We start from the raw sequence: 16,451 nt of genomic DNA on the forward strand, positions 1-16,451 counted from the left end.
ATTAGAGTTTAAAAGATTGAATGATTAACTGAATTTAAATATCTAAAACTTACTAAAACTATATAGAGCATCCAAGAATAATATGATATATTGATCAATAAAGTTAGCAAAAAATTATTGCTAAGCTTTAAGTACCTGGTGAAATAGTTAAAGTCCTCAAACTAACATTTTATGGAATAAAATGGGTCGGATTTCTTTCCATAAACTAAAATATATGAGAATATTTTCTAGATGACTTAAGTTTAAGCTTAATTTAGGAAATACTGTATTTATTATGGTAATACACTTCAAAAGGTAATTAAAGGGAGAAGGAAGCACTCAACTTCCCTCCCCTGCATTCCATGAACCTAGTTACAATCTTTACATTAACCCAAATGCCGAACCTAATCCCTTAATTTTCCCAATCCTTTCTTCTTCAATTTCATACCACTGCTTCTCTTGCTTTCGCTTCTGCATAGCTCTTCTCTTTACGTTGCTTTTCAACGCAGCTTCATCGCTCCTCGCCGGTGAGTTTCTCAATTTCATGTTTCAGCGCTATCTCTGCATGTATGCAATTCGTGTTTGTACAATCTGCTTCTTTGCGTCCTCGAATTTCTCAGATCTGTGGTCTCTTCATTTAAGATATTTGTGAATTTCTAGATTTCTTTTCGCTGTGATAGACTTGTTTTGTTTTGAATGGAATTGGCCAAAATAGAGCAGAATTGTGGTATACATGATTCATACAGCCAAAACCCCGCCTAGTTTTTAATTGAGGCAAGTTGATTATTGATTTTCCTTAAAGCTAATTAGGGAAGACAATTAAAGTTATTTACAGTTCAACAATTTATCCATGGAACTAGTGTTATGCTACCATTGAGGTTCCCTTTAGGGTTTCGAAATTCCTCTCATTTACTTAACTAGGTAAGAGAAAAGCGTTAATGTTGATTTAAAGGTGCCATCTATGATCTAAAATCCCGTGGGTGCCTACCTTTAGGAAATATTTGGACTAATAACCAAATTGAATTTATGTTTTCCTTGCTTATGTCCCCGTTGGTTTGAGACATCTCCTGGATTAGGCTCTACTGATGTATGCAGCTTGTAGTCACTTTGCGGAAGGGCAATTGCTTATGGTTATTGCTGAGGAGCTCCTTAACTAGTGGTGCTCTTCAATCATGCGATGTATTATCCAAGCATCACCCGAATGTCTTCATATTAACAACAACAACAACAACAACAAAAAATCCAGTATAATCCCACAGGTAGAGTCTGAGGATAATAGTATGTATGCAGACCTTTCCCCAGAGACTATTTCTGATAAACCATCGACTCAAGGAAAGATGCAAAAGGAAGCAATAGCAACAAGCAGTTACATCAACAAGATAACAAGAAAGCCGAAGCGAAAGATACAACATGTAATAATAAAAATCTAAAAAATAAGAAAATACAAAATTAACCTTAATATTATTGGTATGGACAAGGAAAATACACGACTGCCTACTAAACTTCAACCCTAATTCTCGACCTCTTACACACTACTATCAGGGGTCATGTCCTTGGTAAGTTGAAGCAGCGCCATGTCCTATCTAATCACCTCCCCCTTGGCCTACCTCTACCTCTCCTCAGACCTACCAAGTCAACCTCTTGCACCTCCTTACTAGGGCATCTGTTCCTCTCCTCTTCACATATCCGAACCATCTAAGCCTCTTCCGCACTTGTCTTCCGCGGGGGCCATGCCCACCTTGTCCCAAATATTTTTATTCCTAAAGTTATCTATCTTGGTATGCCCCACATCCCTCAATATCTTCATATTACATTTTTGAAATTTATACCTAATATTTTGCACTATGTTTCTGTGGTGCTATGTATATGTGTGTGTATGTATAGTGTATGATCAAAACTAGTGGAGATCCTCTTGAAGCTGTTTCTATGCCCTCCTGGGGATGGACTGTTAAGATTAAAAAGTATTATCTTACCTGTCCCTATTGAGTTAACCGTATTTGCGGTTTAGCTATATTAATGCCTTGTTCCAAAATCCCTAAACTAAATAGGACACATATAAGATGAATATGCCACGTCAGCTTTTTGTCACTAGTTCATGTATTACACCAGCTTTGTTTTTGCACAATTTTGGCATCATACTTTTCTGCAAATGAATCATGATTAGTGCCTGTGTACATTAAGCTCTAATTCTAGCAAATTACTCTTCATTGATAGGAAAATGGATGGATCAACAGTCCAAGGTGGGAGCAGCGTGGAGTCATTTCTACGGAACTATAAGCTTGGGAAAACTCTTGGCATTGGATCATTCGGAAAAGTTAAAATAGCTGAACATACCTTAACAGGGCATAAAGTTGCTGTCAAGATTCTCAATCGTCGGAAAATCAAGAACATGGATATGGAAGAAAAAGGTATAGGAAAACTTGTAAATACTGTTTCATTTCTCTACAAGGTCTTGATGGTTTCAAATATGATTGCTGCTATCTGGCTTGATTTAGACAAGCAGAGAAGGATCTCATGCCACCGGTGACTGGCCTGTCTATCCAATCTCTCCTTATGCTTGAATCCTATGTTGCTCGGACTCTCCAAAAGTGTTTCCGCACCCGTGTCGGATCCTTAAAAAATGCACTAAATTTGGAGGATCCGGCACCCACCCAACAACATTTTTTAAGAGTCCCAGTAACATAGCTTGAATTTGTATTTGATTCTTAAATATGCTCAGGTTTCTAGTTAATATTGTCAAAAGGCATGCATGGAGAAGTACAATGGTCTATGGAGTCTTTAAGCACAATTAAAGCATTGGTTTACTGAAAGGCAAATATATGGAATTTTTTTATTTTTAAAATATACATATAATGCAAGAGAGAATAATCATAAGTACATATACACCTTGATGCCTATGTTGAAGCACTGCCTAGGAGAAGTGAAACGCCTAGCGTACATTGCACCCAACTTCAGAGCTTGAGCGCACTTCAGACGAGCCTTTAGAAACACTCTTTCTTACTCATTCTTATGTTTTGAAGAGCATTGTGAAAGCAACTAAAATGTTATTACACTTCCTCGTTCATTGCACATTGCTTTAGCCTTTTCGTTTTTATTTGGGAATGGGGAGGAGGGTTGACTTAGATAGCTCGATCGTGCAAAGGTGCACCTCTAGATATTCAATGGATGGAATTAGAGAAACAATAATACTGATAATCTTTAAAGCCCTAAAGTAAATTAGTTTCAAAAGAATTTGAATATAATGTTAAAGTCCCAGAGGATATTATAAGTATATTATAAGTAAGTCAGAAGGTTGATGGTATTAAACCTGGATACCCTATTTGGTTTTACCAACCTCAATCCAAAGTCAATAACCAGGTGTGGGAGTTGCAGCTAAACAATCAACTAAGAACAAACCATTCGATTGACTGGACAAGTTGGAATTAATAACGTCAATCTTTAACAGTTTGTGATCTGAGAGTTCTCTCTTCTTTTCCTTTCTACCATATTCTATCAGGAAGAAGCATGAAGTAGGCAAGTGGAGAGGGACAAGCCCAATCTTTGCAGATGAAGACTGTTATCTAACTAATAAAGTTTCCTATGTGTTGCCTTCCTGATTTTCTCGATAAATTTCCTCTTTTATCCCTTTCCTTCTGTGCTTTGATCATCTTTTAGAAGGGAGTGGAAGGTAGATTTCTGAATGATTTCCTATACGAATTGGTAGCTTGTATGTGTATGATGGAGGAAATTGATTTTGCTCTTGACATTGGTCATTACTTTCTCTGAAACCTGGCTCATAGTTATCAGATACTACTTTGTTAGTGGTTTTGTCTATAGACTGTATTAAGAGTCATACAATGCTGACATTTGGCAGTGAGAAGGGAAATCAAAATATTGAGATTGTTCATGCATCCTCACATCATTCGGCTGTATGAGGTTGTAGAGACACCATCAGATATATATGTTGTGATGGAGTATGTGAAATCTGGTGAGCTGTTTGATTACATTGTGGAGAAGGGCAGGCTACAAGAGGATGAAGCTCGTAAATTCTTCCAGCAGGTGGAGATATGACCTCCTTTCTCTGTCTTCTTATGCTGTTTACCTATTAATTATTAATGGGTAAACAGATAATCTCTGGTGTGGAATACTGCCACAGGAACATGGTGGTTCATAGAGATCTTAAGCCTGAGAACCTCCTTTTGGATTCCAAATGGAATGTGAAGATTGCAGATTTTGGGTTGAGTAATATCATGCGTGATGGTCACTTTCTCAAGACAAGTTGTGGTAGCCCAAATTATGCTGCGCCGGAGGTACTGTTGCATATAAAATGAGTTGATGATAATAATATTATTTAGGTCCTTCCCAATATCATGGTACAGTGCTTAAAAGTTTGCTTCATTACGATCTTCATTTGTCCATGTAGGTGATATCAGGAAAGTTATATGCTGGACCTGAGGTAGATGTATGGAGCTGTGGTGTTATTCTATATGCTCTTCTCTGTGGCACCCTTCCATTTGATGACGAAAACATTCCCAACCTCTTTAAGAAAATAAAGGTATGCAATTTGTTTGGAATCCACTATTATTAGGTTTTTATCTTCACACAGTTGTTTTGTGAAATGGCTGATGATTGACCCTTGGCGTGACCACATAGCATCGTAGGTTCCAATCTTGAAAACAAAGCTAATTTTCCACATATCTAATGCCTATGCCCTATAGACATTTGTATTGGACAGAATTATTTTTGGTGGGACTGAAGTGAATGCAAAATTTGGCCTCATATCCTACATTAGGTATTATATACGTTATTAATCAGATACTTTCGTGGTGTAGCAAAACTTTTCATAGGTCTGGCAGAACATACTAATATTCTATCCCAACTTTAGTTTATGGTCCATTATTTTATTTATAAACTTTGTCCTTCCAAATTAAAAACAAGAAAGGGAATTGTCCAAGTGTACATAGTTCATGTGTTGAAGCTTCTCTCTCAACTAATTGCTATTCATGTTTATCTGTGTATTATATGTCTTTAGGGTGGTATGTATACTCTGCCCAGCCATTTATCAGCTGGTGCAAGGGATCTGATCCCAAGGATGCTTATAGTTGACCCTATGAAGCGAATGACTATTCCTGAGATTCGTATGCACCCTTGGTTCCAAGCTCATCTACCACGCTATTTAGCTGTACCTCCACCAGATACGATGCAACAAGCGAAAAAGGTTTGTTGGGACCAACATCAAATGTATTAATGGTTTTAGTCTTTCAAGTTTTTGCTTTCTGCATTTCTTACAGTTCTGTTTTGTGCTTACCATATGAAGAGGCTTGCATCTTGACAGAGCCATCATATGGTGGGAATGTTGAGAATGCTTTCTAGGATGCTTGGATAGCTAAACGATCAACTTAAGTAGCCTCTATTTCCCTATTTGCTTATGCATCTTTGTTGCCTTTAAGGATGTTAGACTATCTCCTTATTCTATCTACCCTGCCCTTCTTCCCAGAGAAAAAGAGTGAAGGAATGGTTAAAGAGAAAGGAAAGGTAATGCTCATTTAGTCTTGCATCTGAGTTTGAAATAAGTTAACAATTGTTTTAGAAAACTGAACCTTGGGGAAGTTGAGAGTTGCTTTGCAACGTTCTTGTTATAAGAGCACATTGGTCTGCTTTCAATATATAATAGCTAAAAAGAAGGGGGGGAGGGGGATGAGACTTTGTTAGGACAAATGTCAAATTTGTCTTGCTGAACCGGATTCCCTTTAAATGCTTGAATATGATATCCTTATTTATCAATCCAAGCATCGTTTATCTTTTGATACAAGAACAGAGTCCTTTCCTGCTGTTTCAGTGATCTGGTATTACGAATCTTCACTCACCATCTGCCTGTTATATGATATCTAGGGTCTTCTTAGCATTCAAGTCTCGATTTTCCTCAATTTACAGCTTTAAATACTGTTATGAATCAGATAATCTTCCCTGGTAAATTAAAATATTTAATTGCAGATTGATGAAGATATTCTTCAAGAGGTGGTCAAAAGGGGATTTGACAGGAACAGTCTTGTTGCCTCTCTCTGCAATAGAGTTCAGAATGAGGTAGTGTTACGGATCCAACCATCTTCTTTCTCTTTTTTTTTTGGTTAAAATAATCTGAACAGCCAATTTGACATTTTTCAATGTTTCAGGGTACTGTGGCGTACTATTTGCTGCTGGACAACCGCTTTCGTGCTTCCAGTGGCTACATGGGAGCTGAATTCCAGGAGACTATGGTGCGTTTTGCGTGTTTTTGTTGAACGAATCTGCAGTTTCTTTGTGATCTGTTTCAGTAAACAAGGAGCGCATTTCCTTACCAATTTGTAATGGACCTCTTCCCTAAAAATATGTTTTGAGCATCTAATTATTTAGTTAAGCTGCATTTTTCTAATCCTATCTTTTCTCTGAAACAATTTTGCTTATGGATGTTTTAATATGCCATTACAGGAATACGGTTATCATCAAATAAATTCAAGTGAAGCTGTTGCTTCCCCTGTTGGGCAACACTTGCCTGGAATAATGGATTTTCAACAAGTTGGTGCGAGGCAGTTTCCTGTCGAAAGGAAATGGGCTCTTGGGCTCCAGGTTTGTGGACTTTCAAGCAAGTCACTACATTTATCTTATTTAGTTATTACCGTAAAAATGTGCGAGAATTGGTTCTTGTTAACCAGTGGAGGGAGGAAAGCCAGTGTTTGAGAACTTTGTTCTTCATAGGTTCATGTGGAATGTGTGTCAAAATTCTTACGAGCATCGAGAAGATCTTGATTCATCGGTCAAAATCAGTTACTGTTCCATTTATGACATTTGCCAATTGACTGAGTTCTCAATTGAACTCCTTTAACTCAATCTAGGTCTTTATTCTGATAAACAATATGCTACACCGTTTGTTTTGTCTTTGCATTAGTCTCGAGCGCATCCACGTGAGATAATGACAGAGGTTCTGAAAGCTCTGCAAGGACTGAATGTATGTTGGAAGAAGATTGGACCCTACAACATGAAATGCCAATGGGTTCCTGGCGTACCTGGCCATCATGAAGGCACGAGTAATAATTCCATACACAATCCATTCTTTGGAGATGATTCAACCGTCATTGAGAACGGTGGTGTCACTATACCTAATGCAGTGAAGTTTGAAGTTCAGGTAATGAATATCCTGCCATTCTGTATCTAGATTTCATATGCCTGTGAAGCGCTACGTATATGGTCGTTCCTTTAAGACTGTGTTAAGAATATTTTGAATATTTTTACATGTAGTAATATTTGATTTAAAAGTGAAAAGTCCCACATACAAGGGTTTAAAAGAGTTAAACACAGTTGTTACAGAAGTATCGTGATGATTGAAGGCTAAATGAATCAAAGAAGTCATAACGCGTACTTTTGGGGTAAAACTAAGAGTGATTAATATGATAAGGAGGTCTTGATTTAATGTACTTGAATCATATAATATTTTTATGTTAATGTTTGAGAACCTCACATAAAGTATGATTATCTTGAAGGGCATTGGATAGTCTATGTTGTGGCATACAAATGAATGTTAGAGCTTAATTATGATGTAAACAACAACAACAACAATATACCCAGTGTAATCCCATAAGTGGGGTCTGGGGAGGTTAGTGTGTACACAGACCTTACCTCTACCTGGCGAGGTAGAGAGACTGTTTCCAATAGACCTTCGGCTCGAGAAAAGGTGAAAAGAGAGAAAGGAAGAAGACGAAGGAGAAAGAAAAAAATAGAGGGACGAAGGACGATAAGGAAAAGGGGCGAAAGACAACTATAATAACAACACTAACAACAACAACAACGAAACCACTAACAGAGAATAGCATCAAACAATAGCAAACTGGAACATACGATATACAGAGCGAACGAGGAACTCTCGACTATCTACTAGCCAACTACCCTAATCTTCGACATCCACACTCTTCTATCCTGGATCATGTCCTCAATGAGCTGAAGTAGCGCCATATCTTGCCTAATCACCTCTTCCCAATACTTCTTCGGCCGTCCTCTACCCCTTCTCAGACCCGCCACGGCAGCCTCTCACACCTCCTACTAGGGGCATCCGTACTCCTCTGCACGTGCCCGAACCATCTCAACCTCAACTCTCTCATTTTGTCCTCCACGGGAGCCACTCCCACTTTGTCCCGAATAACTTCGTTCCTAATCTTATCTCTCCTTGTATGCCCACACATCCATCTCAGCATCCTCATTTCTGCTACTTTCATCCTCTGAACATGGGAGTTCTTGACTGGCCAACACTCAGCCCCATACAACATAGTAGGTCTAACCACCACTTTGTAAAACTTACCCTTGAGTCTTGGTGGCACCTTCTTATCACACAAAACACCAAATGATGTAAACAACATCAAATTAATTTTTTTTTTTTTTTGATAAGGTGAATAATTTTTTATTTTTATTTTTGATAAGCAAACAACACAGAATAAATTAGGTGAGAAAGAAACCTTCTCCATGTAAAGATGGTGAAGTATAATGTCCATGATCAGTGGAAGGCTTACTATGGAGGTCCTGAAGCAGATTTTGTGAGTGTTGTGTGTTTAGAGCATATCCCTGTATTTCAGTGAATTAATCGATGTTTGTGGCATTGTTTCAAATTTCTTGCTTGCTTTTAGTTAGTATTCCAGTATGTTTTAGAAGCAAATCTGGATAGATTTTACTTAAAGCACAAACCTTACCGAATAATATAGTCTTGGACTTCTATTGAAAGTCTTGTGTTAGTATTTCTCTCTTTTGAACACTATAATCCAGTTAGTCTGTGTTGTGGTGCTTGAGTGACAGTACATTGTTTGGATGACCCTTTTTCTCTTTTATACTGCTTTAAATATCAGCTAATCAGCTTGGATATTGTTGAAATTCCTTTAAACTGAGTTCTTTTAAATTTGTGAACGATTGCAGCTTTATAAAACTCGGGAGGAGAAATACCTGCTTGACCTTCAAAGAGTACAGGGTCCACAGTTCCTTTTCTTGGATCTCTGTGCTGCTTTCCTTGCTCAGCTTCGGGTCCTCTAAAGTCTGGCAATCTTGATCTAACCTGGAAAACTATTGATGCTTACCTAGAGAGCTAGTCCATGTATATAATTGGTATACCAGCTCAGTTACAAAAATTTGTGTTACTAAATTCCACCCTGCTTTGTCAGAGGTGCCTAGCAAATCTTTTTGTCGACTCGCTAGGAGTTCTAGCTTTTCCCATCTGTAACGTGCTTACTATAGTGTTCTATTGTTCTTGGTTCCCTGGTGTTCAGTTAACAGACTGAACTAATGGGAAGCATTCAAAGATGATGAGTCATTTGACACCTTTTGTATTGTTTGGCTTTAATTTATTAGTGTGCTCTCGCGCGCCTCTCTCCTACTTAATTTATTATTATTTTCGGTTTCAGAGGATTTTCTTTTCTTTATGTTCTGACAATCTGTAAGCTTACAGACATTGATCACTCTGAGATAAAAACCACTTTATGTCAATACTTAGACAATATGTTGCGTAAGAAGTAAGAACATGATAATTTTGAGATGAAACAAACCATCAAGAACATAGTAATAGTTTTGAACTCATTGGTTCTGAATTCACCTGTGCTTCCATTATATTAATTTGAAAAAATGGAAACAAATCAAGAACATAGTAATAGTTTTGAACTCATTGGTTCTGAATTCACCTGTGCTTCCATTATATTAATTTGAAAAAATGGAAACAATGCCCCTTTTTCTTTTTATATTCACATACTCACTGGAAAACCATGACGAATTGACCTAATTCAAGTTTGAAGAGATCAAAAGTTGGACAATAAGTCTACATTATATTCCACAAACCAAACTCATATGAATTCTAAGATAACATCTCGATTTTGCTTAAGATGCATCTATTGATCTTGAAAAAGATAAACTAGAACAAAGAGTAATCTTCATCTTGACCCTGTGAAAACAGAAGTTACCTGATTAGACAACAACTAAAAAGAACAGAAACCAAGAAAATCCCTAGAAAAATTGTTTTTTCTAAGTAAAAAAGGCGCAGATTGGTGGTAAATCAATTGAGCTCCAGAGAGACAATTCACTTTCATAAGTAATCTCTGATAAAGAAGATTGTCCTGTTTCCGATGAGCTTTGTGAACTGCATTCAGTTTCCTTTCTTTCACCCATTTTAGTGCCAATTCCTTCTTCATTAATTTTCTTCTCATCCTCTTCCTCCTCTTTCCGGTTCCTTTTGCATGCATTTCTGAGTCTGCTTAATTGTTCAGATCTTTCTCTCTGCATAACTCCGCCTGATTTCAGCTTCAACTTTAAGCATTCTGAAATTCCGTTAAATGCATAAAGTGATGCTGAGAATTTCCTCTCGTAATTCATCCTCCTCATAGCCTCACTTATCATTAACGACTCATCTCCATAGACCATCCCCAGCTGATCCATTGTGTCTGCTGAGTTAATCTCTTCAGCTATCTCAAATGGTGAATAATAACATGACGATTCAATTTCATCAACAAAGTGGAAGTCAATTGGCTCTACATCTCCTATATCAGTACTATCATTTTCCTCTTCACTCTCTTCTTCTTCTTGGGCGTCTTCTTCCACAGGATTATTATTAATCTCTCCACCACTCCAGTTAATTTCATCGCTTTTCATCACAGGCTGAACTACGCTGTAATCGTTTTCAGTCAAGCATGCCTCCAAGGTGTTTGTGAAATTGTTCATGGCAATTGCACTGGTATTAGTGTTCATGCTATTATCAGTTATTTGATCTTCAGGGTCTTTGAGATACTCCATAAACTGTGAATCCGAAAAATAAGCTGTTTCATCTCTGTATTCCTCTAACTGTTTGTCCTGATCACGAATTTCCACAGGCGCAGAAGAATCAGAAGAAGAAGCGGCAGCGGCAGCGGCAGCTAAGGAATTATTTCTAGCTTTGAGTCTATTAAGAAGAAGGTTAGTGATTTTTGAAGGAAGTGCTGGAGTAGAAGAAGATGATGAAGAACTAGGCCAAAAATTCGTGCGAGTATTGGCTCCACGAAGTAAACAAGCAGCTTCATCATATGCTCTTGCTGCTTCTTCAGCTGTGTCAAAAGTCCCTAACCATACTCTTATCTTTTGTATGGTGTCTTTTATTTCAGCAACCCATCTTCCTGATGGCCTTTGTCTAACACCCACAAATCTTTTTCGTGCTCGTCGCGCTCCACCTAGCGCGGCTGCTGCAGCTGCTTCCTTTACCATCTCTTCCCAGGCTGCGTTCCCAGCTTGATCATCATCGCGGGTTTTATTTTCACCAAGTCCCTCACTGGCCCGTCTTTTCCTTGCCATTTTGCGAATGTTAAGTGTTGGGATAGATAGATCACAAGAGTGAGGAATTGTGAATTAAAGTCATGGATTTGTGATAGTTTTTATACAGAACTAGGTTGGTGAAATGGTATGTATTTATATGAAGAGAGAAGAGAAGATTCTGTCAAATGATAAATAGAGCTAGGAAGTTTCTTTGCACTTGTTAAGATGGATTTTTTGTTCTTTTTTTTAATTATCTATGCTTCTTGTGATAACATATGGAGGGTTTCTGTTTGATATACAGAAATCTAGAATAAAAAGGATTAAATTTGGAGAGAGAGATGTAAATAATAAGATTTAATAGGTAGTTTGACCCAGCCAAAGAGTGCAGTTTCTTGATTCTTCTTCTATGTTTATTTTTTAAGAGATATAACTTGTTTTCTAGGATAAAGTATGCGGCATGAGTTGGTCACTACAATATATGTCACTTGTCTTCTTAGTATATAAACTACAACATGAAGATAATTAATTCAGATTATATGTCACTTATCAATACATTTATTAATAATATTTTTTGTTTCTGATCTTCAAGACGATTGACATTGAAATTATCAGTTATGAAAGAGACTTGATATATTATTGTTCCGTGCATGAAACACACAGGAAACCTATGATCCTTAAATCAAAAGGAACTCAAAGCATCCGCTGAACCAATAGCCATATTTGGTTGTTTACTCTTCGGCGCGACTCATGTTATCATTTGCTTTATTTAATTTGGATGTATCTTTCGTATATACAATCATGTAATCAGTTTTCTTCAGTTAAAACTCATTATCCATATCGCAAGATTTCCAATCTCCGTCACACATACTTTATTACTCCCTTTGCTGCAAAAGGAACGAATGTGGCGAGACTCATGGTCAATAAAGTGGGAGAACTATGAAGTCTTAGGTTCAAAATTCTAACAGAAGAAAAAACACTATATGATTTCTCCACATCTGTCTAAGCCTTGACAAGCAAAGTTATTCGATATCTGTACTGGTGGGAGATAACAGGAATCCGATAAAATAATCGAGATGTGAGCAAGGTTACCCGAACGCCACCATCGTAACAAAAGTGAGCGTTGCCTAATTATTCGTTCTCCATATTGATTTTTCAATTTTACTTCTCCAAATGATCGTAGTACATAAAAGCAAAATATCCCTTTGACTCTCCAATTATGAATATTGTCATTCTTTTTTCCACTGAGGAAAGTTTTTGTGTTTTATGTTACATTTTTAAGACAAGTTAACATATCCGTCACCAGTAAGGCCAAAATATTGCATCACTCTCTAATAATTCATAAATTATCTTACAAAGTAGTTGTGCATGTGTACTTCGTCTATGTTTTGCTTCTTTATTATGATACAATGCAGTTCCTTTGTCATATGTTAAAGATAATGTTGACCTTTGAAATTGAACGATCGAATTACTTGATGTTTTACAAACTAATAGTGGCGCAAATAAGCTTTTGATTTAACCGCGCACAAATTAGAGCTAATTCCAAATGATAAATACTTTTCTCAATATTTTTACTTGGACTAGGTGGGTTAGGCATGTTGCAGTTGGCAAGGAAAGGCAAGAGAGGGAAAGATTGAAACCTTCGCACCCATGTGATGTAGAGTCTATTACTTAAATAATCACTTAACTATTCGAAATATAAAGTCATCTTTCTTTTGTTTTAACAAAAAAGCTACTTAATTATGCCTATAACACTCAGAATGTAACTCAACCAGATTTTTCAAGTTTTTGATTGTCAAACACCTATTTTACTTTCTAAATTATCAACTTGTATCTTCTTCTTCTTCTTCTTCTTCTTCTTCTTCTTCTTCTTCTTCTTCTTCTTTATGATCTTTCTCCTTCTAATCAACATTATGGACTTACATATAGAATAAATAAATTTTATTTATAAATTAAAAAAAATAAAATAATATTCTAGCATATATATTGTCGAATGATCATATAATTGAGCATAATTTTCAAGAATATATAATATATATTAATAAAAATACTTTTATTTTAAATAATTATTTTTTATAGTACGTGCATAGAATATATATTTTAAAACTTTTATTTTCTTTTATTCTCAACTGTGTAAATAAATTTTTGAGTTTTTTTTGTTAATATCAAAATTACTATTACGAACAAATTTTTCTCATTAGTTTTTTTATATGCTCAATATTTTATTATTCTAACATTATATATGCTTAAATACTATTTTTATTTTTTTAATTTATAAATAAAGTTTATTATTTTATATGTAAGTCCATAGTATAAATTAAAAGAGAAAAATATTATAATATTAAAAAAATTAAAAAATAAATAGAAGATAATAATTGATAATTTAGACGGTAAAATAAGTATTTGTCAATTAAAAGTTTGAGAAATCTTGTTGAGCGACTTTTTGAGTGCTATAGGCATAGTTAGGGGTGTTCATGGTTCGGTTTGGATCGGTTTTTCCCTAAAAAGAAACCAAACCAAGTAAGTCGGTTTTTCAAATATTAGAACCAAACCAAACCAATTAAGTTGGTTTTTTCTCGATTCGGTTTATGTTGGTGTTTTGATTTTTTTGATTATTTGTCGGTTATTTCTTAAATAGAAGACATACACCACCAAACACACATTTCGGCGATCACATTTTCAACTTAACACTATCAAATCAATTGCCCTTTGAGAAATCTATTATTTACCAAGATATATTGATAATAATTGAATCAAATAGTGATGAATAATTTAAGGACTCAATTAAAAATATATTATTTTTAACATGAAATAGATTCTTACACTTAACAAAAGAAAACTACCAACTAAACTAGAATGTAAAGGAAAAGAACTGTACTAAAAGTGCAAACGATTAATATTTAATATAAAAATTTTAAAACTTTATATAAAAGTATACATTTATATAGGTGTAATAATAAATTTAAAAATAGCTACTCCTATATTCGGTTTGGTTCATTTTTTTTAATTAAAACAAAACCAAACCAAATTTGATTGGTTTTTAAATTTCAAAACCAAAACCAAATCAAACCAAAAAGTATCGTTTTTTTTGGTCGGTTTGGTTTTTCGGTTTGGTTCGGATTTTCGGATTTTTATGAACACCCCTAGGCATAGTTAAGTGATTTTGTTATTACAAACGAAAAAATATATAATTTTAGTAGGTAATTTTGGATAGTTGAGTGACCATTTGAGTAATGGACTCATGTAATGTAGGGGGAAGTTGCAACCGGTATACTACAACTCAAATGTGTACGTAGTAGTATTACTCTCGTGTAGGCATATAAATTTTATTTAAATTAAATCCATAAAATAATTTTGGACTATATTTTAAATTCAAGATATATTGATCCAAATAAATATTATGGGCTAATATATAAATGAATTAATTATATAGGTCCAACATATATGGATTAAATAAATAAGTCTTAATCCGTTGGGCTAGCCCATTTAATTCGGCTAAAGTGATGAGCTCACTTCATTAGATTCAAAATCAAGCTCAAAGGCCCTTAAATTTAATTATAATTGGAAAGTATAATCAGAGGAATCATAGAGATTGTAACACTCAAATATTCGAAATAAAATACTATGATTGTTACGATATTTTTCGATCTTGATTTTATTTTCTTGACACAATTTATTGTCTACAAATTCTGGCACACCCAGTAGGATAATCTCTACCTCTCATCTCAACTTTTCAATTACCAAAGTCCGAGAACATTGAAATGGCTTCAAAGAAAATCAACTCCGGTTCAACTTCCACCAAGGCTGCTAACTCCAGGTTCTATGCTGATGTGGAAAGCATCCTCGATGTTACCCTTGGAAGCTTTGGACCAGTTTGCGAGGAGCTAAGCAAGCTCTTTAGGACAACAAGCACCCCAAGTGCCATCCGCATTAAACCCTGTTTTCGGATCTTCATCCTCAAAATGAGCAAGATCTTCCACAAACGCATCTGAAGGAGGAAGCGATGTTGCTGAAAAGATCAAGAAAACTCTTGGTCTCCTTGACCTCTCCAGATCCAAGCACTCTACTGTGAAGGAAGATGATGATGCTTCAAGTGATGTATCCTCCCCACATACACCACATAGTGTGAACCAATCAAGGATCAATCTGTGTGAAAATCCATGCTACTCTCCATCGTCCACAACAATCATGCAAGCCATGGTGACAAACACTTCATCTATGGAGGAGCAATTTGCAAACTTGACGGAAGCAATCGCTGGTTTGACCAAATGCATGCAAAATCAAGAGGCTAGAATTGACAAGCTAACAGATAGGGTGGGAATCTTGATGGAAGAAGAATCCACTCACGCACCCGGCAAACTCCCAAAAGTCCAAGAGATTGATCCTCCCCCACAACAAGTTGCATCCACTAAGGAAATTCCAGTCTCTTCGGAAGGGATGATTCCAATTAATCAACTAAAGGAGTTCATTAAAGGGACCATAAAAAACAAATATGAAGTCGCTTCCAAGTCCTGTTTCACCTACGCAAAGCTATACACTTCAAGGATCGATATGTTGAAGATGTCTGCTGGCTATCAACCTCCAAAATTTCAACATTTTGTTGGCAAAGGCAATCCAAAGCAACATGTGGCGCACTTCGTTGAGACATGCAACAATGCTGGGACTTATGGAGATTACCTCGTCAAGTAGTTTGTCCGCTCATTAAAAGGAAATGCTTTTGATTGGTACACGGACCTCGAGGCTGGATCTATTGATAGATAAGATCAACTAGAGCAAGAATTCCTCAATTGCTTTTATAGCACGAGACGCACTTTGAGTATGATAGAACTTACAAATACTCGTCACCGAAAGGATGAACCAGTTATCGACTTTATCAATCGTTAGAGGAATGCAAGCCTCAACTGTAAAGACAGGCTTAGTGAAACTTCAGGCATAGAGATGTGCATCCAAGACATGCATTGGGGATTGCGCTACCTCTTGCAAGGTATCAAGCTTGGCACAATTGAAGAACTTGAAACTCGTGCCCACGACATGGAATTGAGCGTGGCCTCCGCTGCAAATGAAAGGCTGGCCACCTGTGAACCTCGCAAAGGGAATGACAAGCAAGAAGTTAGGAAGTGGGGCAAGTTCGTACCCAAGTCTGAAAGCAAAGAAGCTATGAATGTCAACATGCCACCTATGAAGTTCACAACGAAGGTGAGCAAGAAGCAGAG

General features: G+C 36.3%; 2 protein-coding genes across 2 annotated transcripts; one reads left to right on the plus strand and one right to left on the minus strand.

Annotated features, from left to right (window-relative positions):
• The first annotated feature begins 300 nt into the window (after positions 1-300).
• On the plus strand, positions 301-9,317 carry LOC107792283 (SNF1-related protein kinase catalytic subunit alpha KIN10-like). The gene is made up of 11 exons (XM_075250449.1): positions 301-506; positions 2,194-2,387; positions 3,833-4,017; positions 4,086-4,268; positions 4,382-4,513; positions 4,991-5,176; positions 5,953-6,042; positions 6,132-6,215; positions 6,427-6,564; positions 6,884-7,120; positions 8,893-9,317. Exons 2-11 carry the CDS (start codon positions 2,198-2,200, stop codon positions 9,004-9,006), a joined length of 1,539 nt encoding a protein of 512 aa, XP_075106550.1. The 5' UTR covers positions 301-506; positions 2,194-2,197; the 3' UTR covers positions 9,007-9,317.
• A 558-nt stretch (positions 9,318-9,875) lies between these two features.
• LOC107792279 (uncharacterized) lies at positions 9,876-11,560 on the minus strand. Its single transcript, XM_016614472.2, has one exon. The coding sequence runs from the start codon at positions 11,278-11,280 to the stop codon at positions 9,985-9,987; it is 1,296 nt and encodes a 431-aa protein (XP_016469958.1). The 5' UTR covers positions 11,281-11,560; the 3' UTR covers positions 9,876-9,984.
• Between the last annotated feature and the right edge of the window lie 4,891 nt (positions 11,561-16,451).

This window comes from Nicotiana tabacum, chromosome 3, assembly GCF_000715075.1.
Source record: "Nicotiana tabacum cultivar K326 chromosome 3, ASM71507v2, whole genome shotgun sequence".
Classification (NCBI taxonomy): Eukaryota; Viridiplantae; Streptophyta; class Magnoliopsida; order Solanales; family Solanaceae; genus Nicotiana; species Nicotiana tabacum.

Excerpts from the sequence above, each read along its gene's own strand:
- LOC107792279 (XM_016614472.2), bottom strand. The coding sequence starts at position 11,280 with ATGGCAAGGAAAAGACGGGCCAGTGAGGGACTTGGTGAAAATAAAACC.
- LOC107792283 (XM_075250449.1), top strand. The coding sequence starts at position 2,198 with ATGGATGGATCAACAGTCCAAGGTGGGAGCAGCGTGGAGTCATTTCTA. Across the intron at positions 6,565-6,883 it reads AATGGGCTCTTGGGCTCCAG|TCTCGAGCGCATCCACGTGA; the intron begins GTTTGTGGACTT and ends TCTTTGCATTAG. Across the intron at positions 7,121-8,892 it reads CAGTGAAGTTTGAAGTTCAG|CTTTATAAAACTCGGGAGGA; the intron begins GTAATGAATATC and ends GAACGATTGCAG.